Raw genomic sequence first — 20,373 nt, forward strand, 5'->3', positions numbered from 1 at the left:
AGGACCCATAGAGCTGAGGACCCATAGAGCTGAGGACCCATAGAGATGAGGACCCATAGAGATGAGGACCCATAGAGCTCAGGGCCCATAGAGTTCAGGACCCATAGAGCTGAGGACCCATAGCGCTCAGGACCCATAGATGAGACCCATATAGCTCAGGACCCATAGAATGAGGACCCATAGAGCTCAGGGCCCATAGAGCTCAGGACCATAGAGCCTAGGACCCATAGAGCTCAGGGCCCATAGAGTTCAGGACCCATAGAGCTGAGGACCCATAGCGCTCAGGACCCATAGAGATGAGGACCCATATAGCTCAGGACCCATAGAGATGAGGACCCATAGAGCTCAGGGCCCATAGAGCTCAGGACCATAGAGCCGAGGACACAGTTAAATCATTGTGCAGGCTAGGGTGTAACATGATGAGACACAGCACAGTTAAATCCTTGGGCAGGCTGGGGTGTAACATGCTGAGGGTTTGGGGAATAATATGCCCACCTACTGGGACTCATCTCTGATGACAATGACGACCATGCTACACTGATGTTTGACAGCCAACTGCATCCCTGCTACACGCTCACACACACCACCCACTCCGGTCCCCACAGACCTGACTGTCACTGTTGGGTTGGCTTAGACTCTGAGTGGAGACTCTCTCTCTCTCTATCTACAGCTCTCTCTCTCTCGCTATCTCTTTCGCTCTCTCTCTCCTTCACTCTCTCTCCCTCTCTCTCTCCTCTCGCTCTGTCTCTCTCTCTCTCTCCCTCTCTCTCTCTCGCTCTCCTCTCTCTCGCTCTCCTCTCTCGCTCTGTCTCTCCTCTCTCTCTCTCGCTCTCCTCTCTCTCGCTCTCCTCTCTCTCCTCTCTCTCTCTCTCTCTCTCTCTCTCTCTCTCTCTCTCTCTCTCTCTCTCTCTCTCTCTCTCTCTCCTCTCTCTCTCCCTCTCCTCTCTCTCTCTCTCTCTGTCTCTCTCTCTCCCCTCTCTCTCTCTCTCTCTCTCTCTCTCTCTCTCTCTCTCTCTCTCTCTCTCTCTCTCTCTCTCTCTCTCTCTCTCTCTCCCTCTCTCTCTCTCTCTCTCTCCTCTCTCTCTCTCTCTCTCTCCCTCTCTCTCTCTCTCTCTCTCTCTCTCTCTCTCTCTCTCTCTCTCTCTCTCTCTCTCTCCCTCTCTCTCTCTCTCTCTCTCTCTCTCTCTCTCTCTCTCTCTCTCTCCCTCTCTCTCTCCTCTCTCTCTCTCTCTCTCTCTCTCTCTCTCTCTCTCTCTCGCTCTCTCTCTCTCTCCTCTCTCTCTCTCTCCTCTCTCTCGCTCTGTCTCTCTCTCTCTCTCTCTCTCTCTCTCTCTACAACAAACAACCTTGGAACGATGCCTTGTATTGAGGTATTTCACATTGTGTTTGTTTCTAAACTGCTGTATCAGTAACTACAGATCTTTGGGTCGTCATGCATCACACAAAACTAGTGTTTGTAAAACTTTGTCCCACAAACTTTTCTCTATTCAATTTGCTTCCAACTGGACTGATGAATTGTGTGTAGCTCCATCTGGTTTAGGTTTAGGGTAATTCTTGGGGTTAGGGTTAAGGTAAGGTTTTGGGTTAGTGTAATGCTAGTGGTTAGGGTTGTGGTTGAGGGTTAGGGTAATGCTTGGGGTTAGCGTTAGGGTAAGGTTGAGGGTTAGGGTAATGGTTGTGGTTAGGGTAAGGTTTAGGGTTAGGGTAAGGGTTGTGGATAGGTTTAGGGTTAGGGTAATGGTTGTGGTTAGGGTAAGGCCTAGGGTTAGGGTAAGGGTTGTGGTTAGGGTAAGGGTAATGCTTGTGGTTAGGGTAAGGTTTAGGGTAAGGGTTGTGTTTAGGGTTAGGGTAAGGGTTGTGGTTAATGTTTAGGGTTAGGGTAAGGGTTGGGGTGATGCGCAAGTTTAGGGTCAGCTTTAGGGTAACGCTTGAGTTTAGGGTAAGGGTAAGGTTTAGGGTTAGGGTAATGCTATCTACAAGTCTCTGCTAGATAAAGCCCCGCCTTATCTCAGCACACTGGTCACCATAGCAGCACCCACCCATAGCATGCGATCCAGCAGGTATATCTCACTGGTCACCCCCAAAGCCAATTCCTCCTTTGGTCGTCTTTCCTTCCAGTTCTTTGCTGCCAATGACTGGAACGAACTGCAAAAATCTCTGGAGTCTCACATCTCCCTCACTAGCTTTAAGCACCAGCTGTCAGAGCAGCTCACAGATCACTGCACCTGTTCATAGCCCATCTTTCTACCTACTGTACCTCATCCCCATACAGTATTTATTTATTTATTTTGCTCCTTTGCACCCCAGTATCTCTACTTGCACATTCATCTTCTGCACATCTACCATTCCAGTGTTTAATTGCTATGTTGTAATTACTTCGTCACCATGGACACTCTAGACCCAAACTGCTACAGACCTATATCTATCCTACCATGCCTTTCTAAGGTCTTCGAAAGCCAAGTCAACAAACAGATTACCGACCATTTTGAATCCCACCATACCTTCTCCGCTATGCAATCTGGTTTCAGAGCTGGTCATGGGTGCACCTCAGCCACGCTCAAGGTCCTAAACGATATCTTAACCGCCATCGATAAGAAACAATACTGTGCAGCCATATTCATTGATCTGGCCAAGGCTTTCGACTCTGTCAATCACCACATCCTCATCGAAGACTCGATAGCCTTGTTTTCTCAAATGATTGCCTCGCCTGGTTCACCAACTACTTCTCAGATAGAGTTCAGTGTGTCAAATCGGAGGGTCTGTTGTCCGGACCTCTGGCAGTCTCTATGGGGGTCTTTTCTCTGTATACATCAATGATGTCACTCTTGCTGCTGGTGATTCTCTGATCCACCTCTACGCAGACGACACCATTCTGTGTACATCTGGCCCTTCTTTGGACACTGTGTTTAACAACCCTCCAGACGAGCTTCAGTGCCATACAACTCTCCTTCCGTGGCCTCCAATTGCTCTTGAATACAAGTAAAACTACATGCATGCTCTTCAACCGATCGCTGCCTGCACCTACCCGCCTGTCCAACATCACTACTTTGGACGGCTCTGACTTAGAATACGTGGACAACTACAAATACTTAGGTGTCTGGTTAGACTGTAAACTCTCCTTCCAGACCCACACCTCCAACACCTCCAACCACAAATTGGATGCAGTCTATCACAGTGCCATCCGTTTTGTCACCAAAGCCCCATATACTACCCACCATTGCGACCTGTACGCTCTCGTTGGCTGGCCCTCGCTTCATACTCGTCGCCAAACCCACTGGCTCCATGTCATCTACAAGACCCTGCTTGAGTTTAGGGTTAGGGTAATGCTTGAGGTTAGGGTAACGGTTGAGTTTCGGGTTAGGGTAACGCTTGAGTTTAGGGTTAGGGTTAGGGTAATGCTTGAGTTTAGGGTTAGGGTAACGGTTGAGTTTAGGGTTAGGGTTAGGGTAATGCTTGAGTTTAGGGTTAGGGTAACGGTTGAGTTTAGGGTTAGGGTAACGGTTGAGTTTAGGGTTAGGGTAACGGTTGAGTTTAGGGTTAGGGTAACGGTTGAGTTTAGGGTTAGGGGGTAACGCTGAGTTTAGGGTTAGGGTAACGCTTGAGTTTAGGGTTAGGGTAACGCTTGAGTTTAGGGTTAGGGTAACGGTTGAGTTTAGGGTTAGGGTAACGCTTGAGTTTAGGGTTAGGGTAACGCTTGAGTTTAGGGTTAGGGTAACGGTTGAGTTTAGGGTTAGGGTAACGGTTGAGTTTAGGGTTAGGGTAACGGTTGAGTTTAGGGTTAGGGTAACGCTTGAGTTTAGGGTTAGGGTAACGCTGAGTTTAGGGTTAGGGTTTGAGTTTAGGTTAGGGTAACGCTTGAGTTTAGGGTTAGGGTAACGCTTGAGTTTAGGGTTAGGGTAACGGTTTAGGGTTAACGCTTGAGTTTAGGGTTAGGGTAACGCTTGAGTTTAGGGTTAGGGTAACGCTTGAGTTTAGGGTTAGGGTAACGCTTGAGTTTAGGGTTAGGGTAACGGCTTGAGTTTAGGTTAGGGTTAGGGGTTAAACGCTTGAGTTTAGGGTTAGGAGTTTAGGGTTAAACGGTTTAGGGTTAGGGTAACGCTTGAGAGTTTAGGGTTAACGGGGGTTAGGGTAACGCTTAGAGTTTAGGGTTTAGGGTTAGGTCAGTTTAGGTTAGGAAGTCATTTAGCTTTCTATTTAGGGTTAAGGTCAGTAGTTTAATATGCTTCTGACTGTCAACGTATAAACCATCAAGCCTAGCTTCTGACTGTCAACGTTTAAATCATCAAGCCTAGCTTCTGACTGTCAACAGGTAAATCCTAGCTTCTGACTGTCAACGTATAAACCATCAAGCCTAGCTTCTGACTGTCAACGTTTAAATCATCAAGCCTAGCTTCTGACTGTCAACGTATAAATCATCAAGCCTAGCGTCTGACTGTCAACGTGTAAATCACCAAGCCTAGCTGTCCAAAACCAACCATATACTTAGCGAATGGAACTCTATCACACAGCATTTTCTCTAAGAATTTCTTCATACCATAAAACTTCCTGAAATGACTTTCCATTTAAAGCATCAAGTTCTCTTATGTTAGGAAATGCCAATACATATTGTTTAGACAACACTCAGTCTGTCCTGTTGAAATTGGATCAGTGGTTTACTGTTTTTTTTCTGTGTCCCAAAATTGCAACCTATTCCCTATATACCTGCACTACTTTTAACCAGACCCCTATTAAAATGAAGAGAGTCCAACAGTGGGATATATAATGTACTATAACGGTAGTCAAACATGACCAGATTGGAAGGTCACTCTCAATAATGACAATATAATCCAGATTAATCCATTCTTCCACCACCACCACAAGGTGTTACAGTAAATTCAAGTCCCACCTGAAGGGGTTTAGAGAGACGCCATGACTCATAACCCCCCCCCTAAGGTTTTATCTAGTAAAGAGTCAATCACTTTTTTTTTTTTTTTTTAAGGTGGGCTCTTTATTCATCTAGTCTGGGCTAGCTGGTGCCTTGGCCGCTAGTGTCACAGTTTATATGATAGAAAGATCACGGACAACTGCTGCTCTTTTTGTTGTTGTTCTGGAACATACTGCAAGTAGACAAACTAGTATGAATAATTCTGTCAGATTTAGACTTCTGCTTCTGAATGGAGTCTCTCTCTCTCTCTCTCTCTCTCTCTCTCTCTCTCTCTCTCTCTCTCTCTCTCTCTCTCTCTCTCTCTCTCTGTCTCTCTCTCTCATCTCTCTCTCTCTCTCTCTCTCTCTCTCTCTCTCTCTCTCTCTCTCTCTCTCTCTCTCTCTCTCTCTGTCTCTCTCTCTCATCTCTCTCTGTCTCTCTCTCTCATCTCTCTCTCTCTCTCTGTCTCTCTCTCTCATCTCTCTCTGTCTCTCTCTCTCATCTCTCTCTCTCTCTCTCTCTCTCTCTCTCTCTCTCTCTCTCCTCTCTCTCTCCTGCAAATGTCGGTATTCAGCTTAATAACAGAAAACTCCTGAGATAATATAAATGATTTGTAGAATATGTCCAAGGCTGGAATTTCAAGGTTTGGACATATTTTCTGGTCCCAAATCTGTTTGTGCTGTTCAAGACTTGAATTTCCTATTTTTTCCCACATTCTTAAGCACTATGCCCTCCTCAGGAGCCAAGCCTGCAGGGGCCCCAGGTACTGAAGCCTGAAGGGGCCCCAGCTACTGAAACCTGCAGGGGCCCCAGCTACTGATTTCTGTAGGGGCCCCAGGTACTGAAGCCTGTAGGGGCCCCAGCTACTGAAGCCTGCAGGGGCCCCAGGTACTGAAGCCTGAAGGGGCCCCAGCTACTGAAACCTGCAGGGGCCCCAGCTACTGATTTCTGTAGGGGCCCCAGTCTCTAATTTCTGTAGGGACCCCAGTCTTTTATTTCTGTAGGGGCCCCAGTCTCTTATTTCTGTAGGGGCCCCAGTATCGAATTTCTGTAGGGGCCCCAGCTACTGCAAACTGTTTTTCTGAGAAGTTTTGGCTATTCTGAATTATTCTGCTACTCCAGGGATCCACTCTGGCATAAACTGTCTGTCTTTCTGTCTGTCTGTCTGTCTGTCTGTCTGTCTGTCTGGATTGAAGCAGTGTATATAATCAATCGTTTGGTTCACAGACAGACCCAACTGGCTGGAAGGTGAAGCCAAGACATTTATGTCAATAAAAATACATGTTCTCTGTGTTTCGGACTGAGGTGTGTGGACATTTCATCAAACGACTTCATATCATTGATGTTTTATAGCCCAAAGGATATATATTTGCACATATGATATATATTTTAAATCAGAAAAAATGCTTGTACTCACTCTTGAGAGGACGACTTCCAAGGAGATGTTTTGTGGTGGAGCACTTGGCACTGTGGATGAAATAACACATGATCAAATGAATGAAACAAATACACTGATTTCTGTAGGGGCCCCAGCTACTGAAGCCTGTAGGGACCCCAGCTACTGAAGCCTGTAGGGGCCCCAGTCACTGAAACCTGTAGGGGCCCCAGCTACTGAAGCCTGTAGGGGACCCAGCTACTGAAACCTGTAGGGGCCCCAGTCACTGAAGCCTGTAGGGGCCCCAGCTACTGAAGCCTGTAGGGGCCCCAGCTACTGAAACCTGTAGGGGCCCCAGTCACTGAAACCTGTAGGGGCCCCAGCTACTGAAACCTGTAGGGGCCCCAGCTACTAAAACCTGTAAGGGCCCCAGCTACTAAAACCTGTAGGGGCCCCAGTCACTGAAACCTGTAGGGGCCCCAGCTACTGAAGCCTGTAGGGGATCCTCACTGAAACCTGTAGGGGCCCCAGCTACTGAAGCCTGTAGGGGCCCCAGCTACTGAAACCTGTAGGGGCCCCTGTCACTGAAGCCTGTAGGGGCCCCAGCTACTGAAACCTGTAGGGGAACCTCACTGAAACCTGTAGGGGCCCCAGCTACTGAAGTCTGTAGGGGATCCTCACTGAAACCTGTAGGGGATCCTCACTAAAACCTGTAAGGGCCCCAGTCACTGAAGCCTGTAGGGGCCCCAGCTACTGAAACCTGTAGGGGCCCCAGCTACTGAAGCATGTAGGGGCCCCAGCTACTGAAATCTGTAGAGGACCCAGCTTCTGAAGCCTGTAGGGGCCCCAGCTACTGAAACCTGTAGGGGCCCCTCTTCTAGGGGTGGCAGGGTAGCCTAGTGGTTAGAGCGTTGGACTAGTAACCGGAAGGTTGCAAGTTCAAACCCCCGAGCTGACAAGGTACAAATCTGTCGTTCTGCCCCTGAACAGGCAATTAACCCACTGTTCCTAGGCCGTCATTGAAAATAAGAATTTGTTCTTAACTGACTTGCCGGTTAATTAAATAAAGGTAAAATAAAAATAAAAAAAATTCTGAAGCCTGTAGGGGCCCCAGTTACTAAAGCCTGTAGGAAATAACACATGATAAAATGAATGAAACAAATGTATACATTTTAAAAGCAGAGTTCCACACGGAAGGGGATCCTCACTGAAACCTGTAGGGGCCCCAGTCACTGAAACCTGTAGGGGCCCCAGTCACTGAAACCTGTAGGGGCCCCAGTCACTGAAACCTGTAGGGGCCCCAGCTACTAAAACCTGTAAGGGCCCCAGTCACTGAAACCTGTAGGGGCCCCAGTCACTGAAACCTGTAGGGGCCCCAGTCACTGAAACCTGTAGGGGCCCCAGTCACTGAAACCTGTAGTGGCCCCTACGGATCCTCACTGAAACCTGTAGGGGCCCCAGTCACTGAAACCTGTAGGGGCCCCTACGGGACACATCTGTTGTTGGACATGAGGGACTCTAAAATAACCAGGAACTCAGCTCAAAAGTAATTGCATTTACATCTGTTACCAAGTATTCACATATTAATATATATATAAATATTAATGCAGAGGCATCCTGTATGTGATCGTATCTCAATGTAATCAATGTTTGAAATTATTATGTTTTTTGTTGTCAAATTCTATATCCGTATAGGATTCTTGCGGTTAATTTATAGCGGATTTATAATTTTGTTCCGGCACCCCGACCATCCGCTCAAGAACAAATCCTCCCGCGACTGACTGTTATTGGGGACCCCTGCTATAATGTATTACAGTCCCATTCTGATGGGAAATGATTCTAATGATTGTAGACACATCCGTCTTCCACAGACTTAACACTAGTTACTTGAACATTGAATTATCAAATTACATTTGACGAGATATCGCTTCAGAATATCGACACAAAGCCAGTGTAGACACAAAACCTATTTAAGTAAGTAATTGAGGTACATATCCTGTCGAGAAACTAAATAGGTTGAATTACAGTAGGCTGAAGAAAATGGTTATCTTGTCTCCCTTTTAATGGACTTCCTAGTTTTTAGATGTAGTGACTTAGATTATTGAGAACAGAGGAAGTGGTGATCTGGTCTTCCTTGAATTGACTTCCTAGTTTTTAGATGTAGTGAACGAAGTCAATGGTGACATTAAAGAGACACTCCGTCAGGCTTATCTACGACAGGGCCTCTCCAACCCGGGCCAATGGGCACGCAGGATGGAAACGACCCCTTTAGAAGGACCTAATTAGGTAACATGAATGACAGATAACAAGACTGACCTTTCTACATATCTCATCTATCAATGACAACATTCTATACAGTCAGAGGAAGAGACCACTGGAGACCACTATATTATATATATATATTTTAAACCGCTATCAAAGACGGGACTTCCAAAACAGGTTGCCATAATTCCAGGTTTTGCAGACGAAAGAACTCCTTCAGCTGTCCAGGTTGCAGACGACAGAACTCCTTCAGCTGTACAGGTTGCCATAACGACAGAACTCCTTCAGCTGTCCAGGTTCTGCAGACGACAGAACTCCTTCAGCTGTCCAGGTTGCTGATGACAGAACTCCTTCAGCTGTCCAGGTTGCAGACGACAGAACTCCTTCAGCTGTACAGGTTGCCATAACGACAGAACTCCTTCAGCTGTCCAGGTTCTGCAGACAACAGAACTCCTTCAGCTGTCCAGGTTGCTGACGACAGAACTCCTTCAGCTGTCCAGGTTGCAGACGACAGAACTCCTTCAGCTGTCCAGGTTGCAGACGACAGAACTCCTTCAGCTGTCCAGGTTGCAGACGACAGAACTCCTTCAGCTGTCCAGGTTGCAGACGACAGAACTCCTTCAGCTGTCCAGGTTGCAGACGACAGAACTCCTTCAGCTGTACAGGTTGCCATAACGACAGAACTCCTTCAGCTGTCCAGGTTCTGCAGACGACAGAACTCCTTCAGCTGTCCAGGTTGCTGACGACAGAACTCCTTCAGCTGTCCAGGTTGCAGACGACAGAACTCCTTCAGCTGTCCAGGTTGCAGACGACAGAACTCCTTCAGCTGTCCAGGTTGCAGACGAAAGAACTCCTTCAGCTGTCCAGGTTGCAGATGACAGAACTCCTTCAGCTGTCCAGGTTGCAGATGACAGAACTCCTTCAGCTGTCCAGGTTGCAGACGAAAGAACTCCTTCAGCTGTACAGGTTGCAGACGACAGAACTCCTTTCAATGTCCAGGTTGCAGACGACAGAACTCCTTTAGCTGTCCAGGTTGCAGATGACAGAACTCCTTCAGCTGTCCAGGTTCTGCAGACGACAGAACTCCTTCAGCTGTACAGGTTGCAGACGACATAACTCCTTCAGCTTTACAGGTTGCAGACGACAGAACTCCTTCAGCTGTCCAGGTTCTGCAGACGACAGAACTCCTTCAGCTGTCCAGGTTGCCATAACGACAGAACTCCTTCAGCTGTACAGGTTGCAGACGACAGAACTCCTTCAGCTGTCCAGGTTGCAGACGACAGAACTCCTTCAGCTGTACAGGTTGCAGACAACAGAACTCCTTCAGCTGTCCAGGTTGCAGACAACAGAACTCCTTCAGCTGTACAGGTTGCAGACAACAGAACTCCTTCAGCTGTACAGGTTGCAGACGACAGAACTCCTTCAGCTGTACAGGTTGCAGACGACAGAACTCCTTCAGCTGTACAGGTTGCAGACGACAGAACTCCTTCAGCTGTCCAGGTTCTGCAGACGACAGAACTCCTTCAGCTGTACAGGTTGCAGACAACAGAACTCCTTCAGCTGTACAGGTTGCAGACGACAGAACTCCTTCAGCTGTACAGGTTGCAGACGACAGAACTCCTTCAGCTGTACAGGTTGCAGACGACAGAACTCCTTCAGCTGTACAGGTTGCAGACGACAGAACTCCTTCAGCTGTACAGGTTGCAGACGACAGAACTCCTTCAGCTGTACAGGTTGCAGACGACAGAACTCCTTCAGCTGTCCAGGTTCTGCAGACGACAGAACTCCTTCAGCTGTACAGGTTGCAGACAACAGAACTCCTTCAGCTGTACAGGTTGCAGACGACAGAACTCCTTCAGCTGTACAGGTTGCAGACGACAGAACTCCTTCAGCTGTACAGGTTGCAGACGACAGAACTCCTTCAGCTGTACAGGTTGCAGACGACAGAACTCCTTCAGCTGTACAGGTTGCAGACGACAGAACTCCTTCAGCTGTCCAGGTTGCAGATGACAGAACTCCTTCAGCTGTCCAGGTTGCAGGGAAAGAACTCCTTCAGCTGTACAGGTTGCAGGGGAGAACTCCTTTCAATGTCCAGGTTGCAGACGACAGAACTCCTTTAGCTGTCCAGGTTGCAGATGACAGAACTCCTTCAGCTGTCCAGGTTCTGCAGGATGGAACTCCTTCAGCTGTACAGGTTGCAGACGACATAACTCCTTCAGCTTTACAGGTTGCAGACGACAGAACTCCTTCAGCTGTCCAGGTTCTGCAGACGGGAACTCCTTCAGCTGTACAGGTTGCAGACGACAGAACTCCTTCAGCTGTACAGGTTCTGGACACGGTCCACAGGTAGTGGAGGAGGCGGGTTGGTAGTAGTGACACTGGCATGTGCTTGGTGACCTGCCAGCCTGGTCGGCAGTGTGCCTGAAGTACAAGCTTGGCGTAAAGCCGTGGTGGACGAGTGACCGGTGTGGGGGATGGGGATGGGGATGGGGGGATGGGGATGGGGATGGGGGATGGGGATGGGGGATGGGGATGGGGATGGGAGATGGGGATGGGGATGGGGGGTAATTAATTACCTCAGAGAGAGAAAGACGAAGCCAGTCGGCAATAAAGAGAGAGAGATGCGACGGTGGCTGCAGCCGGCCGGCCCGGTGGTTTCTTTACGACAGCACAAGGAGCATTGACTAAGCAGGGAGATATAATTCAGCTCTTGGGGCTCATTTGAAACATTCCGTTTATGGGATCTGACAGAAGATACATTCCTTCAACCCTCTTAACCCTCTCAGCTCTGCACTGAACACAAGGACACAATCAGGAGCAATAAGAAAGTTGTGAGGGCTGTGAGGGGCTGAGAGGAGCTGGGAGGGGCTGAGATGAGCTGAGAGGGGCTAAGAGGGACTGAGAGGAGCTGGGAGGAGCTGAGAGGAGCAGGGAGGAGCTGGGAGGAGCTGGGAGGGGCTGAGAGGAGCTGGGAGGGGCTGAGAGGAGCTGGAAGGGGCTTGGAGGAGCAGGGAGGAGCTGAGAGGGGCTGAGAGGGGTTGAGCTGAGCTGTGAGGGGCTGAGAGGAGCTGGAAGGGGCTGGGAGGAGCTGTGAGGGGCTGTGAGGGGCTGAGAGTAGCTGGGAGGGGCTGAGAGGAGCTGGGAGGGGCTGAGAGGGGCTGAGAGGAGCTGGGGGAGCTGAGAGGAGCAGGGAGGGGCTGAGAGGAGCTGGGAGGGGCTGAGAGGAGCTGAGAAGAGCTGGGAGGGGATGAGAGGAGCTGGGGGAGCTGTGCGGGGCTGAGAGGAGCTGGGAGGGGCTGTGAGGGGCTGAGAGGAGCTGGGAGGGGCTGAGAGGAGCTGAGAAGAGCTGTGAGGGGCTGTGAGGGGCTGAGAGGAGCTGGGAGGGGCTGAGATGAGCTGAGAGGGGCTAAGAGGAGCTGAGGGGGCTGGGAGGAGCTGGGAGGAGCTGGGAGGAGCTGAGGGGGGCTGGGAGGCGATGGGAGGAGCTGGGAGGAGCTGAGAGGAGCTGGGAGGCGATGGGAGGAGCTAAGAGGAGCTGGGAGGCGATGGGAGGAGCTAAGATGAGCTGAGGGGGGCTGGGAGGCAATGGGAGGAGCTAAGAGAAGCTGAGAGGAACAGAAGACGCCAAGGCTCTGTTTGGCACCTTGCTTTGAACTGAAAGTGACAGAGAGAGAGGGAGAGTGAGAAACAGAGAGAGCGAGATGGACAGAGGAGTGGGCTAGGCTCTGTATCTTGATAGGCACCATGCAGGGAGGAATAGACCCATAGATTCAACTGATTCAGTTGGACAATAAGTAAGTTGTGTGAAACAATGGTTCCCAACTCCGGTCCTCGAGTACCCTCAACAGCACAAAACATACCTGACAATTGAACCTGATTCAACCGATTGAGGGCCTGATGATTAGTTGACAAGTTGAATCAGGTGTGCTTGTCCGGGACTACAATACAACGTTTATACTGTTGTGGGGTACTGGAGGACCGGAGTTGGGAACCACTGGTGTAAAACACCCAATATGCTCATTGAGTGCAAATGACTTGGCCAGAGTGCTGCTGAGGATTTTCAGTTATTGGGTGTGGAAGTGTCCCAGAAACAATCAGTTGGACGGGCCTTTGATTCCCATAGGATGGCTTGTTTCTTCACGAGACCTCCTGTGTGTTCAGGTGCTCGCAGCCTTTTTCTTTAAATAGTTGTAATAGTAAGAACATACAGTAGACAGCTGGTGAGTTTGGAGCTGTGGAAGCTTACCATTTATCCTACCATCTCTAACGATCTGTGTGCCAGTTCTGATTCTTTTCAGATGCACATTTTCATGGAACTGTTTGCATTCTCAAAATCATTTGTCACATGGTTAATCGTAAAAAAATCTGAAGTAAAATTATAAATATTAAACTAGTCTGCCATACTGTAACGGCTCTCTTCTATCTCCTCCTCTGACGAAGAGGTAGAACAAGGATCGGACCAAAATGCAGCGTGATGATGATTCATGATATATTTTAATGAAGGAAAACCTATACATGCAGAAACTACAAAACTAACAAAATGAAATAATGAAAACCGAAACAGCCCTATCTGGTGCAGGTACAAAGACAGGAACAATCACCCACAAACACACAGTGAAACCCAGGCTACCTAAATATGGTTCCCAATCAGAGACAACGAGAATCACCTGACTCTGATTGAGAACCTCAGGCAGCCATAGACTATGCTAGACACCCCTACTCAGCCACAATCCCAATACCTACTAAAACCCCCAATACCACAACACAACACAAAATAACCCCATGTCACACCCTGGCCTGACCAAATAATTATATAAACACAAAATACTAAGACCAGGGCGTGACACATACGGACACATTGATACACCGTGATCCATTGGGGGCTAAAGAAATGAGAGCATATAACTCAGAGAGAGTCTATAGACTCATGTAGCAATAGGTCTATAACTCAGAGATAGTCTATAGACCATCATCAACGAAGTAAAATACATAGGCCTAAAAGCCGACAAAATAAAAACAGTAGAAAATATCCTGATTAACATTCAGGTTCTTTCAATCACATGTGTCTCTCTCCTCTGCCTGTCTGCCTCCCTATCTATCTGTCTTGACTTGAGCTATTGCTAGCATGCATTCTGGAGAGAGACGCACCATATCTTCACCACCCTCCTCCCCCTTCTTCTTGTCTCAACGTTTTATAAATTATAACTCAAGACTCATTTCCATGAGTACTAAAACCCAACATTCAGGGCTTCCCAAAAACACACTTGTGATTTGAAACAATCCACAGCAATTTTTTCTCTCTCCAAAATAAGCTAATGATCCTCTGTGGCTAAATCATGCTCCCTGGTGAAGTGTTTTGAACGGAAATGATTTAGACACAAGAAATAATCTAATTTTGGCGAGACATCGATTTACTTTATGTCAACCCAGCATCCTAACAGTGCACTGTGAAGCCACCATCTTTCTTTTCCTACTCACAAGAGGTTGACATCAAAGAGCTGTATATAATGAGGAGATTCTGATGTCTCAGCCTTAACAATGGGAGTCTTTGTCCCAAAGGCGGGAAGGCAGGCGACAAGCTTAGGTCTGCATATTATTCCCATAGAAACGCATTGGACTTGTACTGGACAGAGTTTGTTGGGAGTGAGCCCTCTTGCTTTACCTCTTCCTCTCTGCTGAAACTATATCACCTGAGAAAAGCATCCGACCAAGAGAAACAGAGCCCCCTCTACAGGTACCTGTGTATCTGATGCTGTCTGGCCAGACATATTATCACATGCCACAATACTTTGGTCCAGACAGCATCAGAAACATGGTCTACACAAACTGAGACAGAGAGGTGCTGTTTCACTGTCCAGACAGCATCAGATACATGGTCTACACATACTGAGACAGCATCAGATACTATGGTCTACCCATAGAGAGACAGAGAGGTGCTGTATCACTGTCCAGACAGCATCAGATACATGGGCTACACACACTGAGACAGAGAGGTGCTGTTTCACTGTCCAGACAGCATCAGAAACATGGTCTACACATACTGAGACAGAGAGGTGCTGTTTCACTGTCCAGACAGCATCAGATACATGGTCTACACAAACTGAGACAGAGAGGTGCTGTTTCACTGTCCAGACAGCATCAGATACATGGTCTACACATACTGAGACAGAGAGGTGCTGTTTCACTGTCCAGACAGCATCATATACATGGTCTACACATACTGAGACAGAGAGGTGCTGTTTCACTGTCCAGACAGCATCAGATACATGGTCTACACATACTGAGACAGAGAGGTGCTGTTTCACTGTCCAGACAGCATCAGATACATGGTCTACACATACTGAGACAGAGAGGTGCTGTTTCACTGTCCAGACAGCATCAGATACATGGTCTACACATACTGAGACAGAGAGGTGCTGTTTCACTGTCCAGACAGCATCAGATACATGGTCTACACATACTGAGACAGAGAGGTGCTGTTTCACTGTCCAGACAGCATCAGATACATGGTCTACACATACTGAGACAGAGAGGTGCTGTTTCACTGTCCAGACAGCATCAGATACATGGTCTACACATACTGAGACAGAGAGGTGCTGTTTCACTGTCCAGACAGCATCAGATACATGGTCTACACATACTGAGACAGAGAGGTGCTGTTTCACTGTCTCAGACAGAGAGGTGCTGTTTCAGATCAGATACATGGTGCTGTTTCACTGTCCAGACAGCATCTGTCAGAGAGGTGCTGTTTCACATACTGAGACAGAGAGGTGCTGTTTCACTGTCCAGACAGCATCAGATACATGGTCTACACATACTGAGACAGAGAGGTGCTGTTTCACTGTCCAGACAGCATCAGATACATGGTCTACACATACTGAGACAGAGAGGTGCTGTTTCACTGTCCAGACAGCATCAGATACATGGTCTACACATACTGAGACAGAGAGGTGCTGTTTCACTGTCCAGACAGCATCAGATACATGGTCTACACATACTGAGACAGAGAGGTGCTGTTTCACTGTCCAGACAGCATCAGATACATGGTCTACACATACTGAGACAGAGAGGTGCTGTTTCACTGTCCAGACAGCATCAGATACATGGTCTACACATACTGAGACAGAGAGGTGCTGTTTCACTGTCCAGACAGCATCAGATACATGGTCTACACATACTGAGACAGAGAGGTGCTGTTTCACTGTCCAGACAGCATCAGATACATGGTCTACACATACTGAGACAGCATCAGATACATGGTCTACACATACTGAGACAGAGAGGTGCTGTTTCCTCTCTGTCTCTACTGAGACAGAGAGGTGCTGTTTCCTCTCTGAGACAGAGAGGTGCTGTTTCACTGTCCAGACAGCATCAGATACATGGTCTACACATACTGAGACAGAGAGGTGCTGTTTCACTGTCCAGACAGCATCAGATACATGGTCTACACATACTGAGACAGAGAGGTGCTGTTTCACTGTCCAGACAGCATCAGATACATGGTCTACACATACTGAGACAGAGAGATGCTGTTTCACTGTCCAGACAGCATCAGAAACATGGTCTACACATACTGAGACAGAGAGGTGCTGTTTCACTGTCCAGACAGCATCAGATACATGGTCTACACATACTGAGACAGAGAGAGACAGAGAGGTGCTGTTTCACTGTCCAGACAGCATCAGATACATGGTCTATACTGTCTGGTCTACACATACTGAGACAGAGAGGTGCTGTTTCACTGTCCAGACAGCATCAGATACATGGTCTACACATACTGAGACAGAGAGGTGCTGTTTCACTGTCCAGACAGCATCAGATACATGGTCTACACATACTGAGACAGAGAGGTGCTGTTTCACTGTCCAGACAGCATCAGATACATGGTCTACACATACTGAGACAGAGAGGTGCTGTTTCACTGTCCAGACAGCATCAGATCATGTCTCTACTGAGACAGAGAGGTGCTGTTTCACTGTCCAGACAGCATCAGATACATGGTCTACACATACTGAGACAGAGAGGTGCTGTTTGTCACAGCATCAGTACCAGACAGCATCAGATACATGGTCTACACATACTGAGACAGAGAGGTGCTGTTTCACTGTCCAGACAGCATCAGATACATGGTCTACACATACAGACAGAGAGGTGCTGTTTCACTGTCCAGACAGCATCAGATACATGGTCTACACATACTGAGACAGAGAGGTGCTGTTTCACTGTCCAGACAGCATCAGATACATGGTCTACACATACTGAGACAGAGAGGTGCTGTTTCACTGTCCAGACAGCATCAGATACATGGTCTACACATACTGAGACAGAGAGGTGCTGTTTCACTGACCAGACAGCATCAGAAACATGGTCTACACATACTGAGACAGAGAGATGCTGTTTCACTGTCCAGACAGCATCAGATACATGGTCTACACATACTGAGACAGAGAGGTGCTGTTTCACTGTCCAGACAGCATCAGATACATGGTCTACACATACTGAGACAGAGAGGTGCTGTTTCACTGTCCAGACAGCATCAGATACATGGTCTACACATACTGAGACAGCATCAGATACATGGTCTACACATACTGAGACAGAGAGGTGCTGTTTCACTGTCCAGACAGCATCATATACATGGTCTACACATACTGAGACAGCATCAGATACATGGTCTACACATACTGAGACAGCATCAGATACATGGTCTACACATACTGAGACAGCATCAGATACATGGTCTACACATACTGAGACAGAGAGGTGCTGTTTCACTGTCCAGACAGCATCAGATACATGGTCTACACATACTGAGACAGAGAGGTGCTGTTTCACTGTCCAGACAGCATCAGATACATGGTCTACACATACTGAGACAGAGAGGTGCTGTTTCACTGTCCAGACAGCATCAGATACATGGTCTACACATACTGAGACAGAGAGGTGCTGTTTCACTGTCCAGACAGCATCAGATACATGGTCTACACATACTGAGACAGAGAGGTGCTGTTTCACTGTCCAGACAGCATCAGATACATGGTCTACACATACTGAGACAGAGAGGTGCTGTTTCACTGTCCAGACAGCATCAGATACATGGTCTACACATACTGAGACAGAGAGGTGCTGTTTCACTGTCCAGACAGCATCAGATACATGGTCTACACATACTGAGACAGAGAGGTGCTGTTTCACTGTCCAGACAGCATCAGATACATGGTCTACACATACTGAGACAGAGAGGTGCTGTTTCACTGTCCAGACAGCATCAGATACATGGTCTACACATACTGAGACAGAGAGGTGCTGTTTCACTGTCCAGACAGCATCAGATACATGGTCTACACATACTGAGACAGCATCAGATACATGGTCTACACATACTGAGACAGCATCAGATACTATGGTCTACACATACTGAGACAGCATCAGATACATGGTCTACACATACTGAGACAGCATCAGATACATGGTCTACACATACTGAGACAGCACTGGTCTACAGAGACAGCATCAGATACATGGTCTACACATACTGAGACAGCATCAGATACATGGTCTACACATACTGAGACAGCATCAGATACATGGTCTACACATACTGAGACAGCATCAGATACATGGTCTACACATACTGAGACAGCATCAGATACATGGTCTACACATACTGAGACAGAGAGGTGCTGTTTCACTGTCCAGACAGCATCAGATACATGGTCTACACATACTGAGACAGCATCAGATACATGGTCTACACATACTGAGACAGAGAGGTGCTGTTTCACTGTCCAGACAGCATCAGATACATGGTCTACACATACTGAGACAGAGAGGTGCTGTTTCACTGTCCAGACAGCATCAGATACATGGTCTACACATACTGAGACAGAGAGGTGCTGTTTCACTGTCCAGACAGCATCAGATACTATGGTCTACACATACTGAGACAGAGAGGTGCTGTTTCACTGTCCAGACAGCATCATATACATGGTCTACACATACTGAGACAGAGAGGTGCTGTTTCACTGTCCAGACAGCATCAGATACATGGTCTACACATACTGAGACAGAGAGGTGCTGTTTCACTGTCCAGACAGCATCAGATACTATGGTCTACACATACTGAGACAGAGAGGTGCTGTTTCACTGTCCAGACAGCATCAGATACTATGGTCTACACATACTGAGACAGCAATCAGAAACATGGTCTACACATACTGAGACAGCATCAGATACTATGGTCTACACATACTGAGACAGAGAGGTGCTGTTTCACTGTCCAGACAGCATCAGATACTATGGTCTACACATACTGAGACAGAGAGGTGCTGTTTCACTGTCCAGACAGCATCAGATACATGGTCTACACATACTGAGACAGAGAGGGGTGCTGATGTATCTTTCTGTCGGCGAGCGTCTTGGTCAAATAAATGATCAATACTGGCACCGCCACCGCCACCGCCCCCGCCACCGCCACCGCCACCGCCACCGCCACCGCCACCGCCCCGTTCCCTGCTTGTTCCAATCAGGACCGAAAAACATCTAAACTTTTAGAGATCACAGCTCTTTGAAGCTCTTAGCAGAACATGACGACAAGTCCAAGTGAAAGGTGTGTCTGTGTGATTTGCAGTTAGCTCGCCTCTCTTCACATTATTTGGCGCTGACACGTCAAAAAATCAACATGGCAAAACATTAATGAGTCGCATTGTAAATCTTTCAAGCTGGAGAGGGTTGATAAAGAGGCCGGTCCTCAACAACCTATGAGATTTACCACACAGCACAGTCATAATCCTGGGGTTAACAGTTCACTTAAATCAATAGCTTGATGTTAGACAGCTCATCACAGTTAAACAACAGGATAGACATCTGAAATTAGAAGCTGAGGTTTAGTAGCCTAGCGTAGCTTCCAGTTTTAGATCCAATTAAAGGTAGGGTTCCGTAGCCTAGCATAGCTTCCAGTTTTAGATGCAATTAAAGGTAGGGTTCCGTAGCCTAGCGTAGCTTCCAGTTTTAGATCCAATTAAAGCTTTAGTTTAGTAGCCTAGCATAGCTTCCAATTTCAGATGCAATTAAAGTTAAAGCTGTGTGTAGCAAACAAGATCCTCTCTGATCCTTCTTTGTGTTCAAAACTTTCTTTCATAGCGGACAACTTATCTCCCGGGACAACTAGCAAAAGTAAAATGAACTACTGCACCGTCTGATTCCAGTCAGTCAAAGACTTGGCTCTGATCCACATAAGAGACAACATGAAAGCCATAACAGAAGAGGAGAATGTCACAAAACAAAATAGTACGGAGAGAGAGAGAGAGAGAGAGAGAGAGAGAGAGAAAGAAAGAAAGAAAGAGAGAGAGAGAGAGAATGAGAGAGAGAGAGAGAATGAGAGAAAGAGAAAGTGAGAATGAGAGAATGAGAGAGAGAGAGAGAGAGAGAAAGAGAAAGAGAAAGAAATAAAGAGGTGGGATAAGACAAGCTTGAGATCAGACTAGACAACAAACCCTGAACTAACTTTTAAAAAGAAAACTCCAGAACTCTAACGTCCGAAGGATCTGTTTAGGTGCGCAGCACGCATTCTGTATGACGTAACATAATTCAGTTTGTTTGAGTAGATCTAATTGGAATCACAAAAGAGTAAAGTCTGGACTCTATCAAGTGTTCCAAAGTAGGTGTGTTGATCATGGACCACATTCATCCGATTCCATCCAATCAGAAAGGCTAAACTGATCCAGGATCGATACTCTTACTTTCAGTCGCTTGGTAGATACAGCTGCTGGTCCTCTGAGAAGGGTGTGTAATATTATGTCCCCTCTCAGGTACCGTAGGAAATGTTCCTGGG

General features: G+C 47.4%; 1 protein-coding gene across 1 annotated transcript in view; it reads right to left on the reverse strand.

The window, feature by feature from the left end:
* LOC112242007 (netrin receptor DCC-like) overlaps positions 1-20,373 on the reverse strand; it is a 222,801-nt gene that overhangs the window by 42,832 nt on the left and 159,596 nt on the right. Inside the window, exon 11 of the mRNA XM_042302044.1 lies at positions 6,321-6,370. Coding sequence (XP_042157978.1) covers positions 6,321-6,370 — 50 coding nt within the window. The remainder of the gene's footprint in view (positions 1-6,320; positions 6,371-20,373) is intronic.

Source organism: Oncorhynchus tshawytscha, linkage group LG20, assembly GCF_018296145.1.
Source record: "Oncorhynchus tshawytscha isolate Ot180627B linkage group LG20, Otsh_v2.0, whole genome shotgun sequence".
Taxonomy (NCBI): Eukaryota; Metazoa; Chordata; class Actinopteri; order Salmoniformes; family Salmonidae; genus Oncorhynchus; species Oncorhynchus tshawytscha.